The 27,304-nt window shown below is 44.9% G+C and overlaps 1 protein-coding gene across 3 annotated transcripts in view; it reads left to right on the forward strand.

Annotated features, from left to right (window-relative positions):
* The first annotated feature begins 11,396 nt into the window (after positions 1-11,396).
* The window catches only part of NOX4 (NADPH oxidase 4), a 144,480-nt gene continuing 128,572 nt past the window's right edge, over positions 11,397-27,304 (forward strand). Inside the window, exons 1-2 of one of the 3 annotated variants that reach the window (XM_061628876.1) lie at positions 11,397-11,596; positions 17,926-18,021. Coding sequence is in view for 2 of the 3 variants with exons in the window: in XM_061628874.1 (XP_061484858.1) it covers positions 11,540-11,596; positions 17,926-18,021 (153 nt within the window). In the remaining variant the exon portion in view is untranslated. The remainder of the gene's footprint in view (positions 11,597-17,925; positions 18,022-27,304) is intronic. The other 2 variants (XM_061628874.1, XM_061628875.1) reach the window with 2 other exon arrangements.

Genomic DNA, 27,304 nt, shown 5'->3' on the forward strand with positions numbered 1-27,304 from the left:
TCCAGTTTTATTTGGTTTTGCTCCAAAGGGAAACATACTGATTCTCTGTAAAAAAAAAAAAGTTTTGAATTGGATATCTTTCCTCATATTTTTCTTTCTGTTTTAGTAATTCTTTGTTTTATAAACCTGCTGGCATCTCTGTTTTCAGCACTGATGCTTCAAGGGGCTTCAGGGAAATTTGGAGGCTGTTGAATAAGGGGCAACCTATCATCAACTCACACACACCCCATTTGATGACAGCAAGCTTGTAAAGGTGAGTGGAAGGGTGCAAAGCGAGGGGTACACTCTCTTGTGGCCAGATCTTCCAGAGAGGCTGGGTGTAGCCGTCACAGTAACAATATAAAGCAAAGCCTCCATGTGCTGAAAGCCAAAGCCTAAAGTCTGCACTTGATGCTAAATCGTAGCTCACCAGCACCTGTGCAGCAGGGCAAGCAGGAAGGAGCCAATCAGGCTCTCCTGCTTGACACTGGCCAGGTGCCATAACCGCAGAAGCTCTGCCTGGGGATTCAGGGGCGGAGTTTGAGAGCAAATCAGAGGGCATCCGAAGGGCCAACAGGTGGATTCCCTGGTAACAGCATCCTTGCCCAATGCTACACCAGCCTCTGATATTGGTTGTAATCAATAAAGTTGTGACCCTGTTTAACCCATTCTTTGGCTCAGCATGTTTTGTGCTCCTGATCCTCTCGCTTTTGTGCATGAGGTCTACATATATTACTCCAGGTTGTGTGCATCCTTTTTTTAAAAAACAAACAAACAAAAAATACAATTGTAAATAGCAGTTGCATAGGCCCCAAATCGAGGTCAAGTCGATAGTGCATGGGAAAGGGGATTTTATGATTTCCTTTAATACCCCAACCCTAAAATGTTGGATTCTGTTCTATCAATGTCATGATCTCTCACTGACTGAAGACTTTGGGGAGCAAGCAGGATTCCCTGTCATCAGTCCTGGAGACCCAAAGAGTCTGGGGAGAACATCACCAGGGCCACCTTTGGAGGAATCGCTCCAAGGGCTCCAAGGGTGGGTTCCAGTCCAATTGCCAATAGAACAGCCCAGGGTGGAATCAGTGAGTGGTCAAGCTACTCCCCCAGCCCTTGACAGCTCAGGTGCTTGAAGGTCCAAGCCATGTCAACAATGAAGCTCCTGAAAGCCCAAAGTCACTCTGGAGTAAAGGGCTCCTTATGAATAAGGACTACTGCATCCAGTTCTGGACACCACACTTCAAGAAGGATGCAGACAAACTGGAACAGGTTGAGAGGAGGGCAACAAAGATATTCAGGAGACTGGAAACAAAGCCCTATGAGGAGAGACTGAAAGAACTGGGAACGTTTAGCTTTGACTGAGGGGAGATATGATAGCACTCTTCAAGTACTTGAAAGGTTATCACACAGAGGAGGGCCAGGGTCTCGTCTCGATCATCCCAGAGTGCAGGACATGGAATAATGGGCTCACAGGAAGCCAGATTTTGGTTGAACATCAGGAAAACCTTCTAACTGTTAGAGCAGTACAACAATGGAACCAATGACCTAGGGAGGTGGAGAGCTTTCCAGCACTGGAGATGTTCAAGAGACAGCAGGACAGCCACTTGTTGGGTGCTCTTTAAGTTGGATTCCTGCATTGAGCAGGGGGTTGGACTTGATGGCCTTATAGGCCCCCTCCAACTCTATGATTCTATAAGCAAAGGCACTTCTTGAGAGGAAGGCTCCCATAACAAGCTTAAACACTTGCGGCTGGAATTGATGTGGCCTCGGAGGCCAGGCTATTTAAGCCCTTAGTTTGAGCCTCCCACTTGCTGGAACAACATAGGTCATCCAGCTCTCTGATGCTGACTCCTTTGACTTGATGGGCGTTGTAGTTCAGCAACACATGGAGGGCACCATGTTGGTTCCCCCCTGATCGACTAGTACTTATCCAGTCAGCATACATTGTTAACTCAGCTGTGTTTGGCTTGGTGGTACACATATTGTGTGGGCCAGGTCTAGAAGTTCACCTACACATCATCAGTGTAATTTAACAAATATGATTACATTATACTGAGAAAGAATAAATTGATTCCTGGATGGGTATCCTTTTTTCTTGCCATTCACTTGACCTGAACTGGTCGAGGGGCAGTGAAACTTTAGCTAAGAGGTGTGAGCAAGATGAACTCTTTGCCTCCCATTTTATCCTCATTATCATTAAAACCATTCAGTTATCCACCCAGCTTTCTGCTCAGACATTAAAATATGCTGGCATGTCTTTGATCTCATTGTTTCAAGCACCATTACTAAAAACAGAACTTACCAAATGGTAACAGTTTCATTTCCTTTTATGCTCGCATCCTTACGTGCTACAGTACTAGGGTTGCCAGGTTCAGGGCCTGATCCTGATCCTGTATGCTTAGGAGAAGAGAAAGTCAGTCAAGTGCAAGTGTTCTTGCAAAAGTGTAATGGGAAAAACCACAAGGTGGAATTCTCCCTTCCCCCTGCACAACTTTTGAAGATACAGAAGATCTCTTGGAGGCCGGGCCTGTTGCAAGAACACCTGCACTTGGCTGACATTCTATTCTCCTAAAGATACAGGATCAGTCTCAGGCCCTGAGCCTGGCAACCCTATACAATACAGTATTGTGAATGTGCAGTCTGCATTCATATCATGTTATCCTATCTTATGTGGGATGGGGAAGCTGAAGGAAAGCTCAGGTTTTCTTCGAGGTTGCGGAGATGTCTGTTTCTTTCTCCACTTTTCCCATCTATCCAAATCAGTATGTGTAGAATGCACTTGCCCTGCACATCTAGGCAGCTGCAGTCATGTACATATGAGACCATGCACATTCCACAATTCTGTGATTGTAGAATTGGCACAGTGAGGGCCATAACTCAGTGGTGGAGCACATGCTTTGCATGCAGAACACAGCTGAATGTTGGAAGATTCAGGACAGACAAAAGGAAAATACTTCTCCCCACAGTGCATAGTAGGGTTGCCAGGTTCAGGGCCTGAGACTGATCCTGTATGGTTAGGAGAAGAGAAAGCCCAGCTACGCCCCTATCTGGACAGGGATGACCTCGCCTCAGTTGTTCATGCTCTGGTAACTTCTAGGCTGGATTACTGTAATGCGCTCTACGTAGGGCTGCCCTTGAAGACAGTTCAGAAGCTTCAGCTAGTGCAAAACGCAGCAGCCAGACTGCTGACGAGGACCAGCCGGTCAGCACATATAACACCTGTTCTGGCCCGTTTGCACTGGCTACCTATTTGTTTCCGAGCCAGATTCAAGGTGCTGGTTTTGACCTATAAAGCCTTATTTATTTATTTATTTATTTAATTTAATTTAATTTAATTTAATTTAATTTAATTTAATTTAATTTAATTTAATTTAATTTAATTTAATTTAATTTATATATATATATATATATCAGGAAGGCTGTTCCACAGTTCAGGGGCCACCACAGAAAAGGCCCTGGTTCTAGTCACCACCCTCCGAGCTTCTCGATGGGATGGCACCCGGAGGAGGGCCTTAGATGTTGAGCGCAGTGTCCGGGTAGGGTCATATTGGGAGAGGCGTTCCACCAGGTATTGCGGTCCCATGCCGTGTAGGGCTTTATAGGTCAAAACCAGCACTTTGAATCTAGCCCGGAAACAAATAGGAAGCCAGTGCAGACGGGCCAGAACAGGTGTTATATGAGCGGACCTTCTGGTCCGCGTCAGCAGTCTGGCCGCTGCATTCTGGACTAGCTTACAATATCTTGTGGAACGCCTCTCCCTCTATGAACCTACCCGGTCACTTCGCTCAGCATCTAAGGCCCTCCTCTGGGTACCAACCCATCGAGAAGCCCGGAGGACAGTTACTCGATCTAGGGCCTTTTCTGTAGTGGCCCCCGAACTGTGGAACAGCCTCCCCGAAGAAGTACGCCTGGCGCCTACGCTTCTATCTTTTCGGCGCCAGGTTAAGACCTGGCTATGCTCCCAGGCATTTTAAGTGTTTATGTTATAATTTAAAATTTTTTCTTTTTTTCTTTTGTTGCTGCTTGTGTTTATTGTTTGTTGTCTGATATTATTGTTGATATTTTGTATTTTAACCTTTTTGTACACCGCCCAGAGAGCCACTCGCTATGGGCGGTCTATAAATGAAACAAATAAAATAAAAAAATAAATAAAAGTGCAGGTGTTCTTGCAACCCTGTAATGGGAAAAACCACAAGGTGGAATTCTCCATTCCCCCTGCACAACTTTTAAAGATACAGAAAACCTCTTGCTTGCCAGGCCCAGCCTCCAAGAGGTCTTCTGTATCTTTAAAAGCTGTGCAGGGGGAAGGGAGAATTCCACCTTGTGGTTTTTCCCATTACAGAGTTGCAAGAACACCTGCACTTGGCTGACTTTCTCTTCTCCTAAATTTACAGGATCAGTCTCAGGCCAAGAACATGGCAACCATAGTGCATAGTTATAGCGTGGAATTCACTCCCACAGGAGGCAGTGACGGCCACCAACTTGGATGGCTTTAAAGGGGGATTTGTCTTAGACAAATTCATGGAGGATAAGGCTATCAATACTACTAGCCACTAAGGATGGGAGAGAAATTTGATTCAGTTTGTGCTTAACGGTGAACCTAACTAATTTCCGAAACCATATGAGCACCAAACACAGCCATTCTGAAAAAAAAAAAATCACAGCTCTCCAAATTTTGCAGTGCAGTTCTACAGCCAAGTAAGGTGCACAAAACTGCTTATCTTGGGGTAGTATGCATAAGAAGGCATATATTTGTAAATATATTTGTAAATATAACATACAAAATGTATTGTATTCAGGGAAATAGCTTTGCAAAAATGTGTATATTAGGCAAACATTGCATACAAACATGTGTACATTAGGGATGGGGGACAAATTGGATTCAGTTCACATTTGAAGCCGAATCTATCAAATTTGCCTTTCCGAAACAATGTAAGAACCGAAACGCAGCCATCATTCAAAATTTGTGCTTATCCGAATTTTCTGATGAAGTTCTCCAACTAAAGAATGTTTTCCAAAATGCATATATCAGCTGAAAGTGTGTATAATTTCTCTTAAAAAATGCATTATATTAGCAGAACTTGCCTGCAAAAATGTATACCATAGTCAAAGCTGCACACAAAAATGGGATTATTAGGATAAATTTACACTAAAATACTGAAGAATTTCCACAAGGATTTTAAAAAAAACAAACCCCAAATTGCTGCAGAAATGTGGAGAACTGAATTTCAGATTGGAAAAATGAGAAACTGAGAGAACTGAAATTGACAGATGCTTCCATCCCTAGTGTGGCATTAGGAGAAATTTGCATTAAAATGCTGAAGAATTTATTGTTCAATTACTTTACTTAAAATGTGGAATAACAGTAGTGGTATTAGCATTAATAGTTATTGTTATTATTATTATTAGCAGTAGTAGTAGTATTTGATTTTGAATGTAGCATTTGTATTGCATTTCTTATACTGATTCCCTTTTTAAATTGGATTATGTAAACCACTCAAAGATGCCTGTTAAAATATGAAGCAGTTTATAAATAAAAAATAAATAAATACTGAGAACCATCATTTAAGCTCAGTCTGCATTCCAGTTACAGTGGGCATTAATGGAATCCAGCTCGCCCAGCCTAGCTGTTATGAAAGTGGACTGTGAACCAAGCGCTACCACCCTGGTTCAAATCTTCCATCTGCTGTGAGATCGCTTCTGTGGCTTGAGGCACATCACTATCCCCCAATCTCCCTGTCTGCAATCTGTCACACGGAGGTAGTAACACTAGCCTTCCTTGTGGGGTTGTTGTACGGTAGGATGGGGAAACTTATTCAGCCTGAAGGCCGCATTCCTTCAAAGACAACTTTCTGAAGATGTTTAAGGTCCAAGACAAGTGGGCGGAGCAACAAATGTGACTCTTATCTTAGTACAGTAGGCTCTATTCCAGCCACAAAACAGTCAAGAGGTTTTTAGGGGAAGGGTCACAGCTCAGGGTAGAGCATCTGCTTTGCATGCAAAAGGTCCCAGGTTCGGTCCCCGGCATCTCTCGGTAGGGCTGGGAACATCCCGTTTGAAACCCTGGAGAGCTGCTGCCAGTCAGTGTACAGAGTACTGAGCTAGAGGGACCAGTGCTGTGATTCATACAGGGCAGCATCCTATGTTCCTACACACACACACACATCTCTCCATCCAGGCAAGCGAGAGGCATTAGCACCGTTCAAGGACACATTCCAGCCAGGCAGAAGCATTCAAATAGGATGTAGCTCAGGGCCAGTGAGGGGCCCTGAGAGGAGGTGTGGATAACATATGAGAAGCACTTGAAACACTCTAAAATTTAAATATTTACTGAATTCATTTTTCCCCTAAAAAACACCTTCCTAATAAAACAAGCCAAGAATGGCTAATGGCCTATCATTAAAATGACAGCACATCTGTTACTTGATATATTTATGTTTTGGGTTTCATACTCCACCTTTTCAAACACCTTGTCACAAGGTGGCTGACTTTATAAAATGTTGTTGTTATGTGCCTTCAAGTTGATTACGACTTATGGCGACCCTATGAATCAGCGACTTCCAATAGCATCTGTTGTAAACCACCCTGTTCAGATCTGGTAAGTTCAGGTCTGTGGCTTTCTTTATGGAATCAGTCCATCTATCGTTTGGCCTTCCTCGTTTTCTACTCCCTTCTGTTTTTCCCAGCATCATGGTCTTTTCTAGTGAAATGTCTTCTCACTATGTGTCCAAGGTTGGATAACCTCAGTTTCATCATTTTAGCTTCTAGTGACAGTTCTGGTTTAATTTGTTCTAACACCCAATTATTTGTCTTTTTCACAGTTATAAAATATAAAGAACACCAACAAATAATAAAATATGTATAATAAAAAGACAGCCAATGTGGTATAATGGTTAGGGTGTCAGACTATGACCTGGGAGACCAGGTTTCGAATCTCCCCTCATTTATGAAGCTCACTGGGTGACCTTAGGCGAGTCACTATCTCTCAGCTGAACCTACCTCACCCAGTTGTTGTAGGATAAAATGGGGAGGGGAGACCCAGGTACACCACCTTGAACTCCTTGGAGGAAAGGTTGGACATAAATGTAGTAAATAAGCATTTTGGTCTCCCTGCGAATATCCCGATCCTTGAACACTCTAATCTTCATTCAGGAGAATACGGCACTCGCAGAGCTCAGACGATGTTGAATTTCAGCATCAATGTCAGCTTTTACAGAGAGATGGCTGCCAAGATAGGGGAAGTGATCAATGTTCTCCAGCGTCACACCATTAAGCTGGATTGATGGTGCTACAGAGGGACTAGTTCGCACCTGTTGATAAAGCACTTTGGTTTTATTTAATATTAAGTAAGAGCCCAAGCTTTCCATATACGTTTGTAAAGACATTTAGGATAGTCTGAAGATCTTTCTCTGAATGTGTGGAGACTACACTATCGTTGGCATACTGAAGTTCTATGACAGAGGCTTACATTCTTACGTTTTGCTTTCAGCCTACTGAGATTAAAAAGCTTTCCATCTGTTCCATGTATGATTTCCACACCAGTAGGAAGTTTCCCCTCACTAAGGTGTAGAATCATAGCAATGAAGATAGCAAATAAGGTAGGAGAAATGACGCATCCCTGTTTTACGCCTGAACCAACTCTTAATGGATCGCTCTGAAAGTCATTGTTATCCAAAATTGTCATGTTGTCATGAAGGAGTCGCAAAATATTCACAAATTTATCAGGGCATCTAATTTTCAGAAGGATGGTCCAGAGACTGGTTCAATTCACAGTATCAAAGTCTTTAGTTAGATCAATAAACGCCATATATAACGGTTGATTCTGCTCCCGGCATTTTTCTTGAAGCTGTCATGCAGTGAAGGTCATGTCTACTGTCGCCCTGGAAGGGCAGAAACCATTTTGAGATTTGGGGACGACATCCTCTGAAATTGGCAGGAGGTGATTTGTGAGGATCCTTGCAAGGATTTTCACCTCTCAAGAAGAGAGATGCCTTGATAGTTCCCACAACCTGTTCTATCTCCCTTCTTAAAAAGGGTGATAATTATGGCATCCCTAAAGTCTTCCGGGATCTCCTCCATCCAGATTTTTTTGGATGAGCTTATAAAGTTCAGGCTTCAGGTTAAAGACTTTAGCAGGAATCCCATCAGGTCCACTAGCTTTGTTGTTCTACATTTGATTGATGGCTTTACTGACTTCATCCAAATTAGGGGATACTGCAAGCTCGTCTCTAGTTTGTTGTTGTGGAATTTGCAAGAAGACCTCACCAGCCACAATAGAGTTACGATTAAGGAGGTTGTGGTAATGCTCTTTCTAGCGCAGTGCAACAGACTCTTTATCTTTAAGAAGTTTGGTACTGTCCATTGAACATAATGGATTTGTACCGTAATTTGTTGGTCCATAGATGGCCTTTGTAGCATTAAAAAAGCCCCGTGCATCATGAGCATCTGCAAAGTGCTGGATTTCTTGAGCTTTCTTTATCCACCAGGCGTTCTTAAGTTCTACTACAGAATGATACTCAAAGAGTGCTTCTCAATGGTTCCTTCTCAAAGTGGGCGGGGGGGGGAGGTAACAAGCAGGGTACTGCAGGGCTCGGTCCTGGGCCCAGTGCTCTTCAACTTTTTAATTAATGATTTGGATGAGGATGTGCAGGGAATGCTTATCAGATTTGTAGATGATACAAAATTGGGAGGGACAGGTAATTCCTTGGAAGAGAGAAACAAAATTCAAAGGGATCTTGACAGACTGGAGCATTGGGCTGAAAGCCACAGAATGAAATTTAACAAGGATACGTGCAAAGTTCTACACCTAGGAAAAATAAATCAAGTGCACAGTTATAAGATGGGAGATACTTGGCTTAGCTACATGTGAACTGTGGGGGATACTTGGCTTAGCTGCATGCAATACTTGGCTTGGCTACATGCGAGAAGGATCTTGGGATTGTTGTTGATCACAAGCTGAATATGAGCCAACAGTGCGATGCGGGTGCAAAAAGGGCAAATGCTGTTTTAAGTTGCATTAACGAAAGTATAGTTTCCAAATTGTGTGAACTGTTAGTTTCCCTCTATTTGGCACTGGCTAGGTCTCCTCTTGAGTAGTGTCCAGTTCTGGACACTGCACGTTATGAAAGATGCAGACAAACTGGAACGGATTCAAAGGAGGGCAACGAGGTTGATCGGGGACTGGAAACAAAGCCCTGTGAGGAGAGACTGAAAGAATTGGGCATGTTTAGCCCTGACAAGAGAAGACGGAGAGGAGATATGATAGCACTCCTCAAGTACTTGAAAGGTTGCCACACAGAGGAGGGCCAGGATCCCTTCTTGAGCATCCCAGGGTGCAAGACATGGAATAATGGGCTGAACTTACAGGAAGCCAGATTTCGACTGAACATCGGGGAAAACTTCCTGTTAGAGCAGTAGAACAATGGAACCAATTACCTACGGAGGTGGAGAGCTTTCCAACACTGGAGATGGTCAAGAGACAGCAGGACAGCCACTTGTTGGGTGTACTTTAAGTTGGATTTCTGCATTGAGCCGGGGGTTGGACTTGATGACCTTATAGGCTCCTTCCAACTCTACTATTCTATGATTCTGTAAACAAAGGTATTTGTGAGGAAGGCTCCCATAACAAGCTTAAACACTTGCAGCTGGAATTGATGTGGCCTTGGAGGCCAGGCTATTTAAGCCCTACTATTCTATGATTCTATGCTTTCTCACCTTTTCTCCAAGGTGCTCAACGTGGCATACATGGTTCTCCTCCCTCTCCATTTTATTCTCACAACAAACCTATCGGGTAGGTTAGGCGGAGAGGCAATGACTAGCCAAAGATCGCCCAGTGAGCTTCATGGCTGAGCGGGAATTTGAATCTCTGTCTCCCAGGTCATAGTCCAGCTCTCTAACCCCTTTGCCACACTCTACTCCACATTAATGGACACACCTCTAGATGGACTCCTTATAAGGCATCTTCCTGTGTTCCATCCCTGAATCAAAATGTGTGGGATCCCAGCCTTGGTCTGTCCCTGCAGCCTGTCCCCATCAGCCTGCCTTCTTCCTTACAGTCAGTGGAGGGGGTGGCACTGCCTGCCATCTTCATCCTGCTTAGTCTGTGTTGCAGGAAAGAGGAGAGGACCAAACGAGGCCCTGCCTGCATTGGTTTTGTCTCCACCTAGTGTAGGCCTCCCTGCCTTCTGCCCAACCAATCCCAACGGTAAGAGCGATACAATAAACACATAAAAACTCTTTGATTATGCTCAGAGAAACTCTTGACTGCACTTAGACCTCCTGTTGCAAAGCTGAGCCTAAAACAGTTACTTTTTTCTTTCGTGGAAACAGCTTTTCTTTTTTTTTTACATCGCTGAGTTGTAGGCAGGCAAACAACCCACTGGGGATGCTTTTCCATCTGCGTGGAGAGAGGCCTTGCACAGCGACGGGAAGAGCTTCACCTGTTAATCTTTTTTGGAGGGGGTGTTGTTTAAAAACAAATAAAACCACAACTTTGAACTCTGGCATTAAAAAAAACCAGAAGTTTGGGCAGGGCTGTGGAGTTGGAGTCGTGGAGTCGGAGTCAGGAGCAATTTTGGGTGGAGTCAGAGTCAGTAGAAATGTACTGACTCCGACTCCAACTCCTTCATAAATGGCAAATGTATATTAACTAGTAATAACAAATTTACTGTAGTAAAATGGTAGCACAAGGCATTTCATCACCACCACGTGAATCCAGAGCTTGGAAAAGTTACTTTTTTGAACTACAACTCCCACGAGCCCAATCCCTGGGGCTGATGGGAGTTGTAGTTTAAAAAAGTAACTTTTCCAAGCTGTGGATTCACGTGGTGGTGATGAAATGCCTTGTGCTACCATTTTACTACAGCAAATTTGTTATTACTAGTTAATATACATTTGCCATTTATGCAGGAGTCAGAGTCGGAGTTGAAGGTCTGGCCTACCGACTCCACAGCCCTGGGTTTGGGGGTGACCCAGGCACATAGCCAGGGGAGGGCTAGCCCCCCTAATTTTTTCTGCCTCTCTATTTTTTTTACAAAGCATAAACCAATAATTTTTTTTAATTTTTTTTTTAAACCAATTTTTTCCAGTGCCTCCACTGAACTGGCTACGGGCCTAGGGTAAGCCCTGGCTCCGATTCACCCCTGATCTGGCCGGGATGGCAAAACGGAGGAACACCCTTGCACGCCCGAAGAGCTGCCCTGCAAAAAGGGAGCGGGCGGGCGAGAGGAACGGGCATTCCTAGGAGTCAAGGATCCCCCAATTCCGCACTCTCTACTTCTCGTCCCAGACAAAGGAGCCCGCCGGCGCCACCCTGGAGCTGCCTGCGAGGCGCAGGGAAGGTGGGGAGGGAAGGAGAAGCGGCCAGATTTCTCCCCCGGGGCAGGAGAGAAGGAGGAGGGGGGGTCGAGGGAAGTGGAGAGGAGAGGGGCAGGCCGGAAGGAGGGGGGGAGGGAGAGGCTTGGCTTCCAGCTGCTGAAAAGGAAGAGCCGCTCTCCGGCTGCCCCCAAAGCACAAAGGGAGAGCCGGTGGCGGGGACTCCTCCATCGGCGCGGCGGGGACCATGGCTGCATCCTGCAAGAGCTGGCTGGCCAACGAGGGAAGCAAACACCTCCTCCTGGTAAGAGAGAGAGCGAGAGCGCGTGCGCGCGCGTTTGCCTTGGGGTGTGCGCGGCGCGTGCCGAGCCTTGCTTGGCTGCGGATCTCGCTGCGCTTCACAGGACGGATTGAGCGCGCAGGGTTCGGAAGCAACTTGTGGGGAAAGACAAGAGCGTTCCTGAGCATGTGCAGATTCCTAGCATCTCTCTCTCTCTCTCTCTCTCTCTCTCTCTCTCACTCTCACTCACACACACACACACACACAGAGTTCTAAGGACATCAGAGACTAACATTTTCTTGGCGCTTGATTCAAAGAGAAGAGAAAACAGTTCCTGCCTCCGGGCAGTACCATAGCTCAGTGGCAGAGCATCTGCTTTGTATGCATAAGGTCCCAGGTTCGATCCCTGACATCAGTAGGTAGTGTCTGGACAGACCCGTTTCAAACCCTGAAAAGCCACTGCCAGCTAGATGGACCAAAGTTCTGACTTGGTATAAGGGTGCCTCCTATGTTCATTGTCTACCCACAAATTAGCTTGTGATTCTCGCAACAGGCCTGCAAGGCGGGTTAGTACTCTCTCTCTCTCTCTCTCTCTCTCATCCCCAAATTGCAGTTTTGGAAAGAGTGGCTTGCCTAACAGCACAGACCTCTATACATGGCTACTCAGAAATAAGTCAATGGGTTGAATGAAGCGTACTCTCTGGTGCAAGTGCAGGCTTGAACCCTAAGAGGGCCACTAGGGAGTTCATGAGAGAGGTGGAACTTGAACTCGGGAGTGCCCAGTTGGCTGTCTCCAGCTTTGCACTGGGCTGGTGTCTGCCGCTAGGTATGGTTGGGAAAGACTCCTGCCTGAAACCGGAGAGAGATGCTACCTGTCACTGAAGACATTACTAGCTAGATGGACCAGCGGTCTGCCTCTGTAGAAGGGACCTTCTTATGTTCTTGAGTGTATCTGGACTAAAGAGGACTTTCAATGCTGGGAAGATGAACTCCAGACTAACCAGAGAATTTTTTATATATATATATATAATCAAAGTACTATATGTCAGTTTATTGTACAGATTTTATGGACTCTCCAATATTGGTCGAGGTTATACTTGGATCACTTCATACAGATTAGTTACTCTTTCGCTTCTGTTAACTCAGGCTAGAAGATGCAGGGATGGTCACCAGCGTGGATAGCGTTGAAAGGAATTTGGACAAATTCATGGAAGATAAAGCTGTCGATGACTACTAGCCACAGCAGCTATGCACTTTTTCCAGTTGCTGGCATTCGCAAATGGGGAAAGTGCTGTTGCACTAAGGTCCTGGTGAGGGCTTCCCCATAGGTCTCTGGTTGGCCACTGAGAGAGCAGGATGCTGGACCAGATGGGCCTTTGGCCTGATCCAGCAGGGCTCTTAGAATCACAGAATAGTAGAGTCGGAAGGGGTCTATAAGGCCATTTAGTCCAACCCCCTGCTCAACGCAGGAATCCAACTTAAAGGATATGTTCTTCCGTGTGCACCTCCAGCCTGGTCTTCTAAAATGTCTATGAAGCTTAGGGTAAAATGGGCTGCAAGAGTACAGGTAAAAAGTAATGTTTTTGAGCACTGTGAACTCCCGGCAATCAGAAAGCCAGCAGAACAAGCAAAAGGCGTGGGGAGAATCTTTCTTACTGATGTGCTACATATCTATTTGTAAAGCCTTTTTTTAACCTTAGGGAAATGTTCACAGTCAGTATCCCATACAGTGGTACAGTCCATTCTGTCACCTCATTCTGCTGCATGTGTAGCCCCTAGCCAAAGTCTGTTCTCCAAACTGGGTATCAAACACAGCTTGTGGAATGTCCAAACTTGGCCAGTACTAACAACTCTGTTTCTGGCACTAAGCCAATACTGGACCAGAACAGGGCATTTCAGTCTCCCCATGAAAACCAGCCAGCCAGGAAAGGAGTTGGGGTGTGTGTACATATGTGTTTGGGAAACAGGAGGTGCTGTGCCCTGAATCTCCCATATGTCCTCTTACTTTCTGAAGTATTGATGGCTAGTCTGGCAGGTTGGGTGACTGCCACACTAAATCTTCTTGGAGGATAAAGCTATCCATGGTTACTAGCCACAATAGCTATGTTCTACCTCCATTGTCAGAGGCAGCATGCTTCTGAATACCAGTTGCTGGGAATCGCAAGTAGGGTGATGTTCTGTTTGTGGGCTTTTCATAGGCATCTGGTTGGCTGATGTGAGAGCAGGGTGCTAGACAAGATAGGCTTTTGGCTTGATCCAGCAGGGTCTTCTGTTCTTCTCCTTGGTGCAACAGCATCTTCCTCTCTGGAACTTCATGCCCCTGTATCCAGGTGTCTAGCCTTTCCCCAGGGAGGTTCAGCTCCACAGTTGGAGAACCATCATTTTATGCAATTGAGAGAATCCCCACTGCAGGCTGTGTGAGATATTTTGATAGGGGGATGAGTCACCATGGACAAGAATCTCATCATGGGGATAAGGGTTAAGGTTCCTCAACCTTTTTGAGTTTGCCTCTCCTTACTAAACCCATTCTACCTCCTGCCCCAACCCAGCACTAAGCATCTGTCTAAGAATGCAGAGATCCTTATATACAGCCATGTGCTTGCAAGCTGTACGCAAGGATTTGTGGTTTGTTGCACTAATCAACACAAGCATTAGAAAAGGGGAACAGAACAATGTATCTCTGACCCCCTCCTCAAACCACACATAGGGACGCACCATTAAACCAAAACAGGCAATCTTCTGAAGTCAGGGTGGGATGATGGAGTGGGAAGGGAGGAGCAGTGATCCTCACAAATTCAGGGTGAATCAGTGAGGACCCTCTGCTGAAGGACATTCAAGCCACCCATAACTTGGCTGCCGAAAGAGCGTTGCATCAAGTGTTCCCCAGTGACTGGTGTTCAGAGCTGTATTGCCTCCGAAGATGAAGGTTCTATTAAGCAGTGTTCTTTGGGCCCTCGGTCCCCAAATGTTGCTGGACTACAATTCCCATCATCATTGATCATTGGCTATGCTGGCTGGGGATGATGCGAGTTGTAGTCGAACAACATCTGGGGACCCAAGGTTGAAGAACACTGTGTTAAGGCATGGATGGAGAACTTGTGGCCCCTCCAGTTGCCCTCCAATCAGCTCCAGCCAGCATGGCCAATGGCAGGGATGACAGAGGGGTGTCCTGCAGCAACATCTGGAGGGCCGCAGCTTCCCCCACCCCTGCAATAAGTTTTCATGACAAATGGATGTTCATAAATCTTATTAGCCATAAATTATCCAACCCCCTTTTAAAACCAACTAAGCCCGTGCCCACTGTCACATCCTATCGCACAGTAAATGAATTGTGTGTTGGGACAGGAAGTACTTTGTCCCGAAATATACCAATATTTCAGTTTCATGGCATGGCCCCCTAAGTTCTAGTCCCTGGTACAAGGAGAGAAGAATGTCTGTGCCTACCTTCTCCACACGATAAATACTTTAAATAAGTTAATAAGAATTATTTATTATTTATTTATTATCTTTATTTATACCCCGCCCTTTTTCCAGTGGAATTCAGGGCGGCTCACAACAACATAAATACATATGATTAAGACAATCAAAATTCTACATTAAAATAAGATTAAACCATTAGCAAGATTAAAACATTTAACATCCACTTAAAATAAATAAAACAAATTAAAATAGTGCAATTAAGCAATAGACAATGCAGCAATCTCTTAACAAACTGACCTAGCCACCTTTTATTCTAAAAGCCTGTTGGAATAAAAAAGTCTTTGCCTGCCCACGGAAGGACAATAAAGAGGAGGCCATCCTTGCCTCCTTAGGAAGGGAATTCCAAAGCCTAGGGGCAGCCACCGAAAAGGCCCTCTCTTGCGTCCCCACCAATCGTGCTTGTGAGGGTGTTGGGACTGAGAGAAAGGCCTCTTCCGAAGATCTCAGGGCCTGGGCAGACTCATATAGGGAGATACGGTCTAAGAGATAGCCTGGCCCTAGGCCGTATAGGGCTTTATAGGTCACAACCAACACTTTGAATTGTGCCCGGAAACAAACTGCCAGCCAGTGGAGCTGTTGTAACAGGGGGGTTGTATGCTCCCTGTAGCCAGCCCCAGTAAGCATTCTGGCTGCAACTCGCTGTACTAATTGAAGTTTCCAAACAGTCTTCAAAGGTAGCCCCATGTAGAGCGCGTTACAGTAATCTAAACGGGATGTAACTAAGGCATGTATCACCGTAGCCAGATCAGGCCTCTCCAGGAACGGGCGCAGTTGGCGCACTAGTCTTAGCTGTGTGAAAGCGCTCCTGGACACCGCAGAGACCTGACCCTCCAAATTTAAAGCCGAGTCCAGGAGCATAAGAACATAAGAAGAGCCAGCTGGATCAGGCTAGAGGCCCATCTAGTCCAGCATCCTGTTCTCACATGGTCAACCAAAGGCCTATCGGAAGCCCACAAGCAGGATCAGGCCCTCTTAGAGGCCTAGGGAGGAGCAGGCCACGGCCAGCCTTTGAGGCCCTTCGCCACAATAAATGCAGCCACGAAAGATAACCATACCCGAAAGCAAAATCAGGCACCAAAAAACAAAGAAAGAGAGTGAGACCTCATTGGGTTTTTTTTAATTCAACAAATGCCTTTCTAGTCTTTTTTTCCCCGTGCAAATGCACTGACTGAGGAAAAATACTGCTTTCGTGCAATGTCACAGTTGACGTTTAACTGATACAGATTTTCTCATATGCTTAACAAGAAAAAAGTCTTTTCCCAAATCACATTTCTCATTTGCTTGATTGGGCTGTCCTTAGCTTAGAGAGTGTGTCACAATTTGATCTGGTGCATAAAAGCACATTGTGAAACTTCTGAAATGCAAAAAATTAAAAGCATGTCCATTTGGCCCCCTTTCAGCTTGTGGCCTCAGGCCAAAATGGCCATCCTGCCCCCCCAAACTGTCCCTGAGCAAGACCTGAGCCCAAACGGCACGCTCCCAACTTGCAATTCCCAGCAACTGGCATTCAAGGGCATCCCTCCTCTGACAAGGGAGGGAAAGCCTAGCCGTTATGGGAACTTCCTATCAGGCCTCTTCTTAGTTATCTTTTTTAAAAACTTAAGATCTAGCCTAAGGGTGCATATTTGGGATCACTGAGAGTGAACAATGACCCTTTTATCACATGTTGCAGCTGTCAGGAAAATTTAGAGTCATGCTAGCCCACAGTATTTGCTAGCCTCACTGTCAACACCAATCTATTATAATTCTTAATTGTATGCCACCCATTCCCTGGTCACCATTCCTACAAGGAGCTTGGAGCAGCATGCATGGCCCTCTCTCCCACTTTTTCCCTCTTACTCCTCATCTGCAGGTTGGATCCAGATGAAATTAGTTGCATTTCGTTCCAACTGCAATCGATGGGGCTTAAGAAGCCCTGGCTAGCTTGTCCCATTGTTTCCAGTGAGATCAAGGGTTAGCTAATTCTGGGTGCTTCCACTCTGTTGTTATTTTCAGGTGGGATTCAGTCACATATCGACAAATTCAAGTTGCACAACTGTAGTTGGTTGGGAGGTCTTGCACACTTTGACTTTTTGCAACAAGGAAAGTGATAGCAAAAAGGACTGGAACATGTGGGATAACAATAGCTTAACGCAGTGTTTGGCCACATCCGCACCATACATTTAAAGCACTATTACACAACTTTAATAGTCATGGCTTCCCCCAAAGAATCCTGGGAACTGTAGTTTGTTAAGGGTGCTGAGGTTTGTGGGAGACCCCTGTTCCCCTCACAGAGCTACGATTCCCAGAGTGGTTTAACAATCAATCCCTCTTCCCAGGGATCTGTTAACAGGGAGGTTAGACAACGTCAGCTGTTTATTCTGGTTTGTTTGTTGGGAGGTTAGATGACGTTGCATCAAAGCAAGTGTTATCCCCGACTTTCCAGCGCATTTTCCTCATCACTTTCCGTGTCGCAGAAAGTCTGAACTTTTGAGGAAGCAGGTTTGTTGCACAAGGCCTCTCCATCAAGTATAATCGCATAACCTATATTTGCCAGTATGTGATTGAAACCCACCCAAAAATAGCGACAGCTTGGAAGCACCCTGGGTGACATTGAAATCCTCAGTGTGCTTGGTTGGAAATCATGCAAAAACACAACTGGCGGAGCCCAACTACCTTTCTCTGTTTCCCATTTAATTTTTTTTAAGTCTTTTGGCTCTGTTTCTTTCTTAGCTTCCTCCCACATCCACCTGAGAATTTGTTGCCTGCAACCTCTCTCTGATGGAGAGAGTTCTGCTTTTGCACACGTGGTTTCCACTTACTGTGTGTTTTAAAAAATAATTTCTTCCTTGTTCTTTCTCCCACCTCCTTCCCCCCCTGCCCACTTCCTTCAGTTGCTCTGGCTGTCTCTCAACGTGGGATTGTTTTGGAAAACTTTCCGGCTGTATTACCAGGAACCTCAGTATTACTATTTGCATCAGATGCTGGGGGTAAGTGATGGAGAGATGCTTCTTTCTCCGTCTTTGTCTCTCTCACTTTCCTTGAGACTTACAGGAATGAGAAGGAAATGGAAAATCTTGGCTAATCAGGAAGATTTTGGTGACTCACAAGAAGAGGAAAGGATGGATATTTGGATGGGGAATTCAGTAAAGGGAGGGGAAGGGAAGAGCTTGAAAACAAAAGGATCTGTTTCTGTATGTGAATGAAAAAAATGACTCTGTCAAGAGTCTGGGAAAGGGGAGCTTTCCGTTCACCACCCCACCCCGCTCCCAGCTGCAGGCATCTTGAAATCTGGCGTGTGAATTCCGCTCAGTGGATGGCTGGACTTGCAACTGTTAGTCATGGTAACTTTAACCAACCTCGTGGGCCTGTTCCGGCGAGCACTTACATGCCAGCTCTCCTGATGTATATTTCTCAAGGGAAGGGGTTTTTCTTTCAGTGAACATTCCCATCCTTTCCATTCTCACGAGTTCTGGTGTGGTTTATTCAGAAAGCACTGTCAGCCAAAAGAAAAAGAGGACGGGGAAAAGTTTAGGTGGAATGTTTTAGCTAAGGATGGGAGAGAGATTTGACTCAGGCCCTGTTTAAAGGCAAACCTCTTTAATGTGAACTTTCTGGAACAACGTGAGGACCAAAACACAGCCATCCCTTGAGGTTCACAGTTTTTCAAATTTTGCAATTTATTATTTATTTATTTTATTATACTTGTATACCGCCCCATAGCCGAAGCTCTCTGGGCAGTTTACAGTAACTAAAAACATTAAAACAAATACAATTTAAAACAGATCTTATAAAAACAATTTAAAACACAATTTAAAAATGTAAACAGTATAAAACACATGCTAAAATGCCTGGGAGAAGAGGAAAGTCTTGACCTGGCGCCGAAAAGATAACAGTGTTGGCGCCAGGCGCACCTCATCAGAAACATCATTCCATAATTTGGGGGCCACCACTGAGAAGGCCCTCTCCCTTGTTGCCATCCTCCGAGCTTCCCTTGGAGTAGGCACCCGGAGGAGGGCCTTGGATGTTGAGCATAGTGTACGGGTGGGTTTGTATCAGGAGAGGCGTTCCATCAGGTATTGTGGTCCCAAGCTGTGTAAGGCTTTATAGGTTAAAACCAGCACCTTGAATCAATGTAGTTTTCCAGCCATGTTATGTGTACAAAAATGTATATATTCATGAAAATAGCATGCAAAAATGCATTAGGGAAAATTGCTTAGCAATATATATATATATTAGGGAAACTTGTGTACAAATATGTAAATATTAGGAGAAATTAGCATGAAAATGCTGAATAATTTTCATGAGGACTTCCCCCCCCCCCAAAAAATACAAACTGATGTGAAAATGTGAAGAACCAAGCTTATGATAGGGAAAATGAGAAATTGAGAGAAAGCAAAATTGACAGATTTGCCCATCCTTAGCTTTCGTTTAGTTGTTTGGGGTGGTAGGGGGAAAGGGACATAAAGCTTCAGTTGTTACCATAGATTGGCTTTCTACAGCTTCCTTTGAGTAGTTATACAGGTGGAGTATGCAACAAAATGTTGCAGCGCATAGTGGTCCTAATTCAGTGTTTCACTCAGCCAGCCATGCCTTCTTTTGAGTTTGGGGGTACTTCCCCCCCCCCGGTCTTATTCATTTGCAAAGCCTGATCCAATCTCTGTACCATTTTCCCCGACAATAGAAGGACAATGTTGTTCCCGTTTTACAGCTGGGGAATCAAGACTGACCGGCACCTATATGCCCAAGGCAAGATTCTTGTTTCTGTATGTGTTTTTGCAAGGAAACCTCGATGCTCAAAAGTGCGTGTGCTATTCATATTGTGCCTGTGTTCTACAATTTAAACTCTCATCCTTTTTGGCACCCAAGTTTAATAAGTGAAGTGGTGAAGGCATTGTTCACACACTTTCAAACTTATCTTTTCAGTTTTCTTGTGAACTGCAAAGTTTCTGTAACTTTAAAAGCTTCACAACAGGCAGAGCATCCAGCAGGGACAGCTATTTCTTATTTGGAGATATGAAGGCATTTTCCCCTGTTGAATTTCTCTCCGTGATGAGATTGCTCAAGGCACTTAAGTTCTGCATGTCTAAAATAGTGAAAGCCCATGTAATCATAAGGTCTAGAAAGTTGATTTAAATAATAATAATAATAATGAAAGAAGATGCATTATTGCATTGTGAAGCTGTTGTGTTGGGAAGCATAGCCTCTAATATTCAAATGGAGAAATTGTTCGTGGATTTTGCTTTCTTTTTCATTGTGGGTATGCTTTTGATGGATGATGTTTGGGTCTCAGCTGCTAAGGTGCAGTGCTATGCACATTTGCATCGGAATTGGTCCCCAGCACTTGGGGTGGCTTATATCTGAGCAAACACTGATAGGATCAAGTTGCAACTCGCCTTTTCTTTGGTAAGGGAGTAATTGCCCCTCTTTTGATTCCAGGCATTCCAGAGGCTTGTGACATTCAAAGAACCATTTCTGCATTATCCTTGTGTGTGTGTGAGAGAGGGGGGGGATGCATGTGTGCAGGGAACACTCTTTCTAATGTGCATCGGGATTTCTGTTCAAAAAGGGTGACCAAAGGAAACTAGTTTGGGTTCATATGCATGTTCACAGACGGGAGTAGAAAACAGAAAGGAGTAGAAAAAGAGGAAGACCAAACAAGAGATGGATTGGTTCCATAAAGGAAGCCACAGACCTGAACTTACAAGATCTGAGCAGGGTGGTTTATAACAAATGCTATTGGAGGTTGCTGATTCATAGGGTTGCCATAAGTCGAAATCAACTTGAAGGCACATAACAAGAACAACAACGTGAATGTTCACATGAAGCTGGTTTATAACCAAGGATGTTTCCAGACTGTTGCTACTTTCAGGCTGGATTCAATCGCATACCTGCAAATTTAGGTTGTGCGATTATATATAAATCTCATGCAACAAACTCAGTTCCCCAAAACCAGTTCTTTTTGCGATAAGGAAAGTGATGGAGAAAGGCACTGAAAGGGGTGGAATAACGCATGCAGTGACCTCCCTGCAAACCGATCAGGATGAATGCTAAATAAACAGGCCAGCTGGAAGTACCTTGAGAGTCCACTGCTTAGCCTAGCTTTGTGCCACCTCCTTTGACTGACAGCGCCGCTCCAGTGTCTCAAGCTTCTCTAGCTCTGCTGTCTAAGATCCTTCTAGTTACAGGTGGTGCAAATTAAAGGGGATTTGGCACTCTTGCACAACAAATCCACCCCTTCCAATCATCTCAGTTCCCTGAAAACAAACCTGAGTGAACGCTCAATGCACCTGGAATTGAGCCTTGTGCAAAGCATGTTGCATTAAATCGCAATTGTGAACACATCAGGATTGCATACTTCAACATATTCTGCAGCATGCTATTGATGATGAGTTGCCGGCGGTTAGGTTTCACTCAGTAGACTCACTGAAATTAATGGAAATATGTCAATCATATCCATTGATTTCAGTGGATTTTCTCTGAGTAGGGCTAACATGGGACACAGCCCTTTATGCATTTATTTAAAGAGTTTTATGCCATCCTTCAGGGCAAAAAGAAAGAAGAAAAAAGAGTGGTGAAAGCCTGTCAAGGTAGTTCACAAGTTGGAAAAGGTTCAGAAGAGGGCAACCAGAATGATCAAGGGGATGGAGCGACTCCCTTACGAGGAAAGGTTGCAGCATTTGGGGCTTTTTAGTTTAGAGAAAAGGCGGGTCAGAGGAGACATGATAGAAGTGGATAAAATTATGCATGGCATTGAGAAAGTGGATAGAGAAAAGTTCTTCTCCCTCTCTCATAATACTAGAACTTGTGGACATTCAAAGAAGCTGAATGTTGGAAGATTCAGGACAGACAAAAGGAAGTACTTCTTTACTCAGTGCATAGTTAAACTATGGAATTTGCTCCCACAAGACGCAGTAATGGCCTCCAGCTTGGATGGCTTTAAAAGATTAGACAAATTCATGGAGGACAGGGCTATCAATGGCTACTAGCCATGATGGCTGTGCTCTGCCACCCTAGTCAGAGGCAGCGTGCTTCTGAAAACCAGTTGCTGGAAGCCTCAGGAGGGGAGAGTGTTCTTGCACTCGGGTCCTGCTTGCGGGCTTCCCCCAGGCACCTGGTTGGCCACTGTGAGAACAGGATGCTGGACTAGATGGGCCACTGGCCTGATCCAGCAGGCTCTTCTTATGTTCTTATGTTCTTAAATAAAATCACAAAACGGTTTAAAAGATAAAATACCATTGACAATGATGACATCATTTCTTTCCAAACCAGGCATTAAATAGTAGCAGCAGCTCAAGAGTATAAACCAGTATGAATTAAAAGCAAATTTGAACACCCAAGTCTTTAAGATCCATGCAAAATCATAAGAACTTGAGAAGATTATGCCAGTGGCCCATCTAATCCAGTATCCTGTTTTTACAGTGGCCAACCCGGTGCCTATGGGAAGCCCACAAGCAGGCCCTGAGTGCAAGAACACTCTCCCCTCCTGGCATTTCCCACAACTGGTATTATAGGAAGCATAGTATCTCCAACTGTGGAGGCAGAGCATAGTCATCACAGCTAGTAGCCATTGATGGCCTAATCAGTAAGTGAGAGATCCAAACACACTAGCCTATGTAGTTATTTTAAAGGTGAGCCCAGCCTTTCTAGTAGTTATTATCTTGGGGTCTCAATATTTTCATGTGTGAGGTTAACAACAGCAAAAAAAAAATGTTTAGAAAATTAATTTTCTTATTTAAAAAAATAAATAAACCAAAACATAGACATGCATGCTTGTGCACGTACACAAGGACCAATGTGTATACAAGGCATTACTACAGCCAGCTATAGAATGTCTTTAAAAAAACCCCGTTCCTCTGACTTGCCCTGTAGCCTGGATGCTTAATGCTGTATTTGGTCCACAAGAGACCACCATTTGATGTAATGCTTGGGTCGCCAACATGATGCCTGCAGGTGCACATGTGCCCACAGAGGCCTTATCTGCTGCCCACAGGGTCCCTTTTCCCTCGCTGAAATTAGACCTGAAAGAAACCTCCTTTAGCTAATCGAAGGCTTTGCCCCCCAGCCTAATCACAGCGTGAAGCAATTTCAGTGAGGGTTACAGATCGGGAGGAGAGAGTTGTGGCATGTGTGTGGTTCCCACAACAGTTTTTCTGGTTTGCATATGTGCTCACGGGTCCAAAAATGTGGGTGACCCCTGATTGTAATGTGCAGGATGTTTGATATCATTTTCATCTACCTTCCTCTTGAGTTAAAATTCCACACCTTCATGGGAGGAAGTTTCACAGGAATGGAGTCACTAATGAAAAGGCCCTTTCTCTTTCCAATGGGAGTATGAAAAGGACCACCATGGCTGATTATAAAGCTCTGATAGGTTCCTACGAGTGCAGGCAGTCCTTTACCTGGTCCCAGAAACACACTGACAACTAGTGCAGCTGCTACAGAATCGGTGCTTTATGTTCCAATCACTTGGTCCTCCACAAGCAACTAGGCAGTTGCAGTCTGTGTCAGCTGCAACTTCTGAACCGTCTTCAAGGGCAGCCCCATGTAGAGTGCATTATAGCAGGACTGCAGTACAGTAGAGCACATTCCACTGATGAATCAACAAACAAAATTACATTGGTGTGTCAACATGCAAAAGAAGATGTGCAAAAGTAGCTGCTGAAATCTTAACCTTTAAGAAATAATCCTGTTTTAGATGCTAAAGAAGGAATTGTCTGCTTTGCCTTTAGGGCCGCAAACCCTCCCAAGGATTTTTTTTTTTGCTCACGCCTCTTACTGTGTTGTAGTTACAACCTTTTTTTAAAAAAATTCATGGCTAGAATATGTTCCAGATGTCCCATCAGTTTGCTGCTGCTTGATAAGATAGATAATAATGAAGCCTCTGTACGTTCTCCCTCCTAACATGAGTGCAACCACATTTGTCTCTGCCACCCACACATCATGTAACGGTGTTCATTTGAAAATCACTGTAAGACTATTAGCAGAGCTGGGCCTGGGAAGGCTTTATGTGTATCGCGTAGTTCTTACTTGGTCCTTATTGTTTCATTTTTACTGTTTAGCCCTTTGATGTTTTATATGTTTTTGCTTTATACGTTGCTCAGAGTGGCTGGGTAACCAGCCAGATGGGCGACTAATAAATTGAATAAATAAATAAATAAATGGCCGGGGGGGGGACAGAAAAGTTTTACAGGGCTGGCTTTTGAAACGGGGGGGTGAAGGAGCACAGACCTATACCCTCTGACTTTTTTTTTTCACATGACAATAGGGACATGCTTCTACTAGAGGATCACTGTCACACTGCAAAAGATTCTGCTCTAGTAGTCTTCAACATTTTAGACCCGGTACAGTAATACCTCAGTTAAGGAATCCTCCAGGAACCAAGCTCCTTTTAAGGAAGGCTTTTTTAAAGGTGATACTGACAAGCTTTGGTTTGCTATAGATACACTTTAAAGCCTATGCCTTTGATTTGAGGTGAAACTGACCAGCCTGTGTCTTTGCTTTGCTGTCAATAAACTGACAATCCTATGCCTTTACTATAAGGTGAAATTCACCAACATGTGTCCACTTGCTATCAATAAACTGGCAAGCCTGTGACTTTGCTTTGCTAGGGCGAAACTGACAAGCCTGTTTGTTTGCTTTGCTTAAAGAGATCTCTTGCTTTCTCCCAGGGCTGGGGAGGGAAGGATGCAATACGATTCCAAGGAGGAGAAGTGGGTGGGTGCCGAGTAGGCACCCTTTAAAGCCCCTGTTAAAGCTGCCCCCAGCATCTGTGAGTGGGTGTAGGAACCTATCCCTGTTCTTTCCATGTTATTCCTACTTCTGGCACCAAAGCTTCTGATAAAGAAGTAATGTCCAGGAATGCATCTACTTTGTTAACTGAGGTATTACTGTACAGTAGGGCCCCACTCATATGGCGGGTTACGTTCCAGACCGTGTAAAAACGAAACCTGCCGAAAAGCGGAACCCATCAATAAAATTGCACATGACGCCTGAAAAATGCCATAAAAGTGGAACAAGCGCTGTATGAGTGGGGCCTTACTCTAATTGAAAGCTGCCATATTAGCAGGCCGCTGATGCTTTACTCACTTTTAACCCAAACATGAATTATGGGACCCACTGCTTAATTTTTGAACACATTGTAGCCGCTATGGTAGTGGTGCTGGTGCAAAGCTCCTTAGGCCAGATTGTAATGTAGATGCAGGTCCTGGATTACCAGTGCTGCTGCTTCTGCTTAGAGTGGATTAGCTGTAGAGTAAAAATAACACAGTCATGTGACATCATAAAGACTAACTCAAGCCCCATCTGCACTATACATTTAAAGCACTATGATGCCACCTTAAACAGTCATGGCTTCCCTCAAAGGATCCTGGGAACTGTAGTTTGTGGAAGGTGCTAAGAGGAAGCTCCTATTTCCCTCACAGAGCTACAGTTCCCAGAGTTCCCTGGAAAGGGGTTGATAGTTAAACCAACCCGTTTGTTTTCCTCCAGCAGCCAGATAGCCAGCATTTCATGACCACTGAGCAGGCTCAGCCCTTGTTTGACTGTTTTGCCCCCCCCTTTCCCCTAAATGAGAGCCAGTGTGACATAGTAGTTAGAGTGCTAGGCTATGACCTGGGAGACCAGGGTTCGAATCCCCACACAGCCATGAAGCTCACTGGGTGGCCTTGGGCCAGTCACACCCTCTCAGCCTCATAAGAAGGCAATGTGAAACCACCTCTGAACACTGCTTACCATGAAAACCCTGTTCGTAAGGTTGCCATAAATTGAGATTGACTTGAGGACAGTCCATTTCCATTTCCCCTGTTTTTGTACTTATGCAAAACATGGAGTTCCCTGAACATACATCTCCCTCTTGTGCATGGATGCTGCTGTTTTGGCTACATAGGATCCATACTTGGAGAATGAGCTGGCAGTTAGCATGCAGGACTACAGCAGAATTTTCTACTTCTGGTCTTGTAGTATTTACCTTTAACTGATATGACCACACTGCTTGGGCAGATTAATGCTCTCAGCAAAAATAACATGTCCTATCAGCGATGATTCCTTGTTAGTTTGAAGAAGAGAAAGTATTTAGATCCATTCCAATCGGGCTTCAGGACTGGACATGGAACTGAAACAGCCTTGGTCGCCCTGGTGGATTATATGAGGGAGGGCGTTGGATAGGGGAGAATATACCCTCCTTGTCCTCCTGGACCTTTCAGCGGCTTTTGATACCGTTGACCACGGTATCCTCTTAGATCACCTGGAGGGATTAGGTATAGGGGGCACTGTTTTACGGTGACTCCGTTCCTATCTCTCAGACAGGCATCAGCGGGTGGCATTGGGGGATGAGTTTTCAGACCCTTGGCCTCTCACTTCTGGAGTGCCACAGGGTTCTATCCTCTCCCCCATGCTATTCAACATCTATGTAAAGCCGCTGGGGACCATCATCAGGAGATTTGGGCTGCAGTGCCACCAATATGCGGATGACACTCAGCTCTATCTCTCGTTTAAGTCCTCACCAGAGTTGGCTGTGGATACCATGTCCAAGTGCCTGGAATCCATAAGTGGATGGATGGGAAGGAATAGGCTGAAGCTGAACCCCGATAAGACCGAGGTGTTGCTCGTGGGAGACAAGAGAAGATTAGGAGATATAGACCTGGTGTTTGATGGTGTAAGATTACCCCTGAAAGACCAGATCCGCAGCCTTGGGGTCATTTTAGACTCCCAGCTGTCCATGGAGGCTCAGATTTCAGCAGTGAGCCGGGCGGCTTGGTACCAATTACATCTGATACGAAGGCTGCAACCCTACCTTCCTGTTCATCTGCTCCCACGGGTGATACATGCCCTGGTCTCCTCTCGCTTAGACTACTGTAATGCACTCTACGTGGGGTACCCTTGAAAACGGTCCGGAAATTACAATTGGTACAAAACGCGGCGGCACAGCTGATTAAGAACAGCCGTTGTCGTGATCACATCACTCCGGTGTTAGTAGATCTACACTGGTTGCCAATTGTTTACCGGGCCCAATTCAAGGTGTTGGTCTTGACCTTTAAATTCCTATACGGTTTCAGCCCAGTTTATCTGAAGGAGCACCTCCAGCATCACCAATTATGCCGCCTGACGAGATCAGCCACACAGGACCTCCTCTCGGTTCCACCAACTAAAACAGCAAGGTTGGTACGGACCAGAGAGAGGGCATTTTCAATTGTGGCCCCCACCCTCTGGAATTCCCTCCTGTTTGATCTTCGTCATGTCCCCTCCTTAATTGGTTTCCGCCGAGCCTTGAAG

Source organism: Rhineura floridana, chromosome 5 (assembly GCF_030035675.1).
Source record: "Rhineura floridana isolate rRhiFlo1 chromosome 5, rRhiFlo1.hap2, whole genome shotgun sequence".
NCBI lineage: Eukaryota > Metazoa > Chordata > Lepidosauria > Squamata > Rhineuridae > Rhineura > Rhineura floridana.